At 53.8% G+C, this 5363-nt stretch overlaps 1 protein-coding gene across 1 annotated transcript in view; it reads right to left on the minus strand.

Annotated features, from left to right (window-relative positions):
- Positions 1 to 545: 545 nt before the first annotated feature.
- LOC104514124 (tripartite motif-containing protein 7-like) overlaps positions 546 to 5363 on the minus strand; it is a gene marked incomplete at its 3' end in the record, with an annotated part of 5630 nt that continues 812 nt past the window's right edge. Inside the window, exons 2-5 of the mRNA XM_010157687.1 lie at positions 4812 to 4907; positions 3263 to 3493; positions 1238 to 1260; positions 546 to 661 (exon numbers count right to left, since the gene is read on the minus strand). Coding sequence (XP_010155989.1) covers positions 546 to 661; positions 1238 to 1260; positions 3263 to 3493; positions 4812 to 4907 — 466 coding nt within the window. The remainder of the gene's footprint in view (positions 662 to 1237; positions 1261 to 3262; positions 3494 to 4811; positions 4908 to 5363) is intronic.

Consider the following 5363-nt stretch of genomic DNA (forward strand, 5'->3'; position numbering starts at 1 on the left):
AGCCTTATTTATCGTGCTCCACCAGATTTTATTCTCCTCTTATTATGAGTTTCTCCTCGTACTGAGTTTCGAACTCGCAGTACGATGCTTTAATCCTATTATTGCTCCAGGGCACGGTTTGCATTTTGGGCTTTTTCCTTCCAAACCTGCTCTCCGGCCCTTGTTCCCTTTTCCAAATCCTTCAGCCCCATCTCGTGGCGCTGCCGCCTTGCTGCAAGGCGTTGGTATCCTGAAACTCTTCGAGATGTGAAAATCGCAAGGTTTATTGCACCAAAATCCATGTGCCAGGCTCAGGGTTTAAAATTCCTGCATCCCCCCTCCCCGGCAGCCTGGCGGGGGGAGTCTCCTGCTCACCCCCATCTCCCCAAGTCCTTCCCAACAGGATTTATTCTCCTATTTCGGTGCCGCCGGCCAGGCGCGTGCCAAGGGACCGCGAGCCATCCGCAGCATCCCCAGCACTCCTCATCCCTCTTCCCCGACACCTGCTAAAGGCCAGACCTATTTTAAAACACCCTCCCCCTCCCCCTGCTTTCGTTTCCGTGTACCTCTGAATTTCTTCAAGACTTTCTCCAGGACGACGGTTTTGAGGGAAAAATTGCAGATGTGCATTTTCATGTCCGTGCACACTGGCACAGGCTTCTGGCACTTGACGTCGTCACTTCTGCAAAGAAAAAACGTAAAGACAATGAGAAAATCATTGTTTTCTCCCCCGAAACGTCTTTTTTTTTTTTCACTTGCCGTTGGCACCGTGCGATGCTCACACCCCACCCCACCCCCAACCCTTCCAAGGGCTCTCAGCGCCGCATTGCGAGGAGGGCACTGGGATTTCAACCCCTCCCCGGGCTGAGGGCACCGGGATTTGCACGTCCAATTTTAAAAAAACCCCCCCGGCTGGTCATCGGAAAGGGTGTCTGTGCTGGGTTACCCCCACTCAGCTGCTCCTGCTGCAGCTTAAATTTCATTTTTGGAGCATAAACCGTTGCCCTGGATGGATTCCGCGAGGGAAATAAGATGACTTGGGGGTTTCTGGTCTCACTTGACCTTTGAAGAAACTCCCCGGTAAGAAAAGACTTTGGGATAACGTTGAGTTTTCCAAAAAGTTGGAGGAGACCCAGGGCTTGCAGCGGGCAGGACGCAACCTCCGTCTACCTCGGTGCCTGCCTCTGGCATCTGGACTTTAAACAGCACTGGTTGGGGGCAAAAAGCATGAAAGAAGGGGAGAAGCAGCGCTCCTTACCTGCTTATGATGCTCATGACATCCTAGGAAGGAAAAAGAGAGACTGAGTGACATCACTGCTCAGCACATACTACGTCTGCCCCGGCTCAGACGGCACGAGAGCGATTCCCCTTCACCGAACCCAACCAGGATGTCCATCCCTTATGGTTGCAAAGAGCAGGGATGGATCCATCCCTCAAGCGTTCGCTTTCGGCTTCGGAAGGCCACAACCCCACCAAATCCCACCCCGGCGCCTGCAGCAAGCCGAGACCCATCTGCTTCTGCGGGAGGAACCAAACGCTTCCCTCTACAACATTCCAGGTTTATGCCCATCGAATCATGATCTGATTTAGTCTGGAAGGTGCCTCTGGAGGTGTGTCATCCAACCCATCGCCCAAAGAGCTTGCCCAGGTGGGTTGGGGGGTATCTTCCAGGGTGGTGACTGCAAAAAAAACCCCGTTTCCTATTCCATTATTGCGGTTGTGAACCCAGGTGGAGGCATCTGGCAGCCCTTGAGGTGCTCTAGGGACCTCTCTGCTGGTCTTCCACGTCCCAGAAGGTCTTGTCAACCTGCCCCACGTGAAATCTCGAGATACGGAGACACCCGCAAGCACCCACCGACCTGAGACGGAGGGACACGATCCGTCGTGACTTGGCCACCTAAAAAATTGGCGTTAAATCCGCAACATCTATTTTTCCATGATATCTGGACTTCCACGCTCTGGTCACTACTAAGAAGTGTTTAGGGTGTCTCCAAAGGGTGATCCATCCCACCCTGAGATGGATATTGCGACAGTGGAAATGATTTGAGAACGGGTGAATTACGGGTTAAAAACCCATCGATAGTCGGGTTTTGGTACACGGTAAAAATTCGCCGAGATGAAACCCACCCTCAGGCCAGTCCGTGACACGGTTTTCCCTTTCTGACGCCGTTAACATCAAGAAGGGCACGGAGCGTGGCCAGCACGTTGGACGCGATTCAAAGGCAACACAAAGCCATCACCCGTCTCTCCCAAGGGGCTGGAAAACGTCTCGAGAGCTGGCTAAGGAATTCCGACGTGGCCTTTTAGAAAAAAATATCCCCCATTGTTACAGAACCATTTTTGCGTGCATCGGTGGAGCAAAGACCACGTGAAATGAGGTTTTTTCACCCGTAGCCAAGTACCGAAACCGTCTGTAAATATTAAATATTTAAAGTGCTTCCAACGCTGCCTGGGAGGGAGTTTAACCCCGTGCAGACCCGCTCAATCCACCGAGTTTAACCAAAACTTCAAGAAGGTCACCCCTTCGCCCTCTCTCTGCTGCTCGGAGGAGGACAGGATTGTTTGATTTTGGGGTGGGCGGCTCAGGTTTGTTTTTCCAACCCCACTTCGCCGGCGAAGGAGAGTTTGGGTAAGAGGGAAGGCTGGATTTGCTCCAGCTCCTTTCCTTGCCGTGCAATCAATATCTGCCCTCTCCCTCACACTTTCCCGCTTGGTCAACGGCTCGTTTTGACTTGAAAACCCCGCTCTGCTCACCCTCTGCCAGCGAAAACTGGCAAGGAGCTGCGTCTCGCGGAGCCCAGCTCCGTGTGCTCCTGCACCCAACTCCATCCCAAGCCCTTCCCAATGCCTGGGGCGGTGGATATCTGGGATTTGGCACGCCACAAACCCATCGAGACCCGGTTTCGCGGGAGGAGTTGCCCGGTTTAGGGATCTAGATGTGGTGGCTCTTCACGCAAGGTCTGATTCAGCTCTGAACACCTCGAAGCAGGAATTTACGGGATGCTAGAAAGGTCCAGGCAAATTCACGGGAGAAAAATATGTCAGAGGCTAGTAAATATGAAGAGGACACCGCTGTTTCAGGGTGTTCCTGAGCCAGAGAGGGTTGCTGTGTGTTATTGCTGACGTAGCAGAGCTCAGGGCACCGAGCCAGGTGCCATCTGCTCATTAGAAAGAAAAAAAAAGGGACTTTTATCCTCAAAACTCCTCTACAGGATCCAGAAACACATTAAAAAAAGGAGGAAGCAGGGTCAAGACTCAAAGCTGAAGGCTTATTCTGTCTCACCTTGAGGAACTCGAGCATGGGCTGCTGGATTTTCTCCTCCAGCTCCGTGATGAGCTTGTTGAGGAGCGTGATTTCCTTGGAGAGGTCGGTGATGTTCTCGTTCTGCCTCTTGGCAATGTTCTTCTCCATCTTCTCCAGCTGCCCCAGGAGGATGTGCTCCTGGTCGTGCAGGAACTGCCGCAGCCTCTCGAACTCCGAGAGCAGCTTCTGCCGCTCGTTCTCGATGGTTTTCTGGGAACGCATGTCGGGAAAAAAAAAATGGGTTTAAGCGGGTGCAATGATTTTGGGGCGGATAAAGGCCACCTGGTGAATCTGGAGCACCTGAGAGTGTCATGGCTGCTGCTCGCTGGCGACGGGCGCCTTCAGCTGGGGAGGGACGAGGAGATATTTTGTGTGGCACACCTGGACAAAGGTCTTGAAAAGGGATGGGAGAGCAAAGGCCGTGGGTCGTTACTCCACAAATAGCCGTTATCTGCCTTGCAGCTGCATCCCCACAGGCTTTTCTGGAGAGAAGAGGTCACCAAACTGCGCCTGGGGGGGGTACCTCACCTCCACAGCAGATCTGAGGTGGGTTTTCTGTTCTACAATGGACACGTAGGCTTCCCCCTATCCCCCCTGAGGTGGTGGGGGAGATCAGCATTCAAGGAAGAGGTTGGGAGCGGTGACCGAGAGGTGTCACCAATCTGTCATCATCTCCTGGCCCCACCACCCGAGCTGGGGGGAAGGGGTTGCGTAGGAGAACCCACTCGGAGCAGTATTTCTCCCTCCCTGCCCTGCCAAGATCTCCTCTGCCAATATCCTGGTTCCTACTTGGGTCATCACCACCAGCAGAGCAACAAGTCCCCTTCTGAGACAAAGCCCAGGGACAAAGGGGAACATTTTTCTCTGGGAAACGCACCCTTTGGCAGCACGGGCGAGGTGGAACGTGTTTTCCTTGCCTCGCTCTACCGTGCCCTTCAGCACAGGTCCGACAGGTCCACCTGGCCCTCAAAAAACCCGGCCTTCACGCTCTGCCTTTCGCATCACGTATGAAACGGCGGCTCTTGGCAGGCTGGTGCTTTTTCAAGCCCTGCCAACCGTAAAAACACAAAAAACCCAAACCCAAACCCTCAAATTGTGGTAATAAACCCGTTGGGCGGAGATGGTCGAGCAGAAATTTGGGCTGAGGGTGACCTGGTGGCGATTTTGACTTGAGGGTGATGGTCTGGGGGGGAGTGTTAGGGGAGGTGGGGGGGGTTTCCTGCAGCAAATACTGCGCTGCCGTCTGCTGCCCCGTGGGCTGAGGAAGGGGATGAAGAGGGATGAAGGATGAAGAAGCCCCAGAGCCAGCCTCGCGCTCAGGGATGCTCCAGCACCCATCCCCTTGGTCTTCCAAAATCCAAGTTGGCAACGCTGATGGCGAAAGAAGGAGAAAACCTATTTTTCCATATAACCTATAATCTCCCCTTTTCGGGCGCTGACAGAGCCCTTGGTAAGGAGGAGATGGGGTGTCTCGGTGGGTCCTAACCCCCCAACACCCCCGGCCCCGAGCACAGCGCTGAACACGCACCAAGAGCTCCTGGGTTTTCTTGTCATCGTTCACTTTGAACTCCAGCAGCTCTTGCCTCTCCTTTTTCAGGAAATCCAAGCGTCCCTGGATTTTCTCCTAGGAAGAAGGGAAGAAGCTACTACCGGGTTTTCTTTCTCTTTTGCTGCGGTTGATTTATTTTGCTGCAGTTGATTTATTTTTGCGGCGTTACTCCGGCAACGCCTTTTCTTCTTGCAGCCGTGCAAAGATAAGCAGGATTGCAAGAAAAAAAACCCCCGGGGGTAATTCCCACCGGGCAAACGCGCCGGCTCAGCTCTGCCCCCACGCTCACCCGAACACCCACGTTTGCAACCCCCCAGGGACCGCCACAAGCTCGCCCCCACGGAGCAAACACGAAGAAAGGAGACGGAGGATGCCAAGGGAGGGGGGAAGGCAGCGTTTTCGTTACCACCTCCCCGTCCTTTGCCCTTGGCACAAGGAAAACACCGACGGGCTTTCATCAGCCTCGTTTTTTGGATGCTCGCCCGGACCTAAAATAGATGTTGGTGTTTGCGCCGTCAGCTGATAAGGCGG

This window comes from Eurypyga helias, unplaced genomic scaffold (assembly GCF_000690775.1).
Source record: "Eurypyga helias isolate BGI_N326 unplaced genomic scaffold, ASM69077v1 scaffold36638, whole genome shotgun sequence".
Classification (NCBI taxonomy): domain Eukaryota; kingdom Metazoa; phylum Chordata; class Aves; order Eurypygiformes; family Eurypygidae; genus Eurypyga; species Eurypyga helias.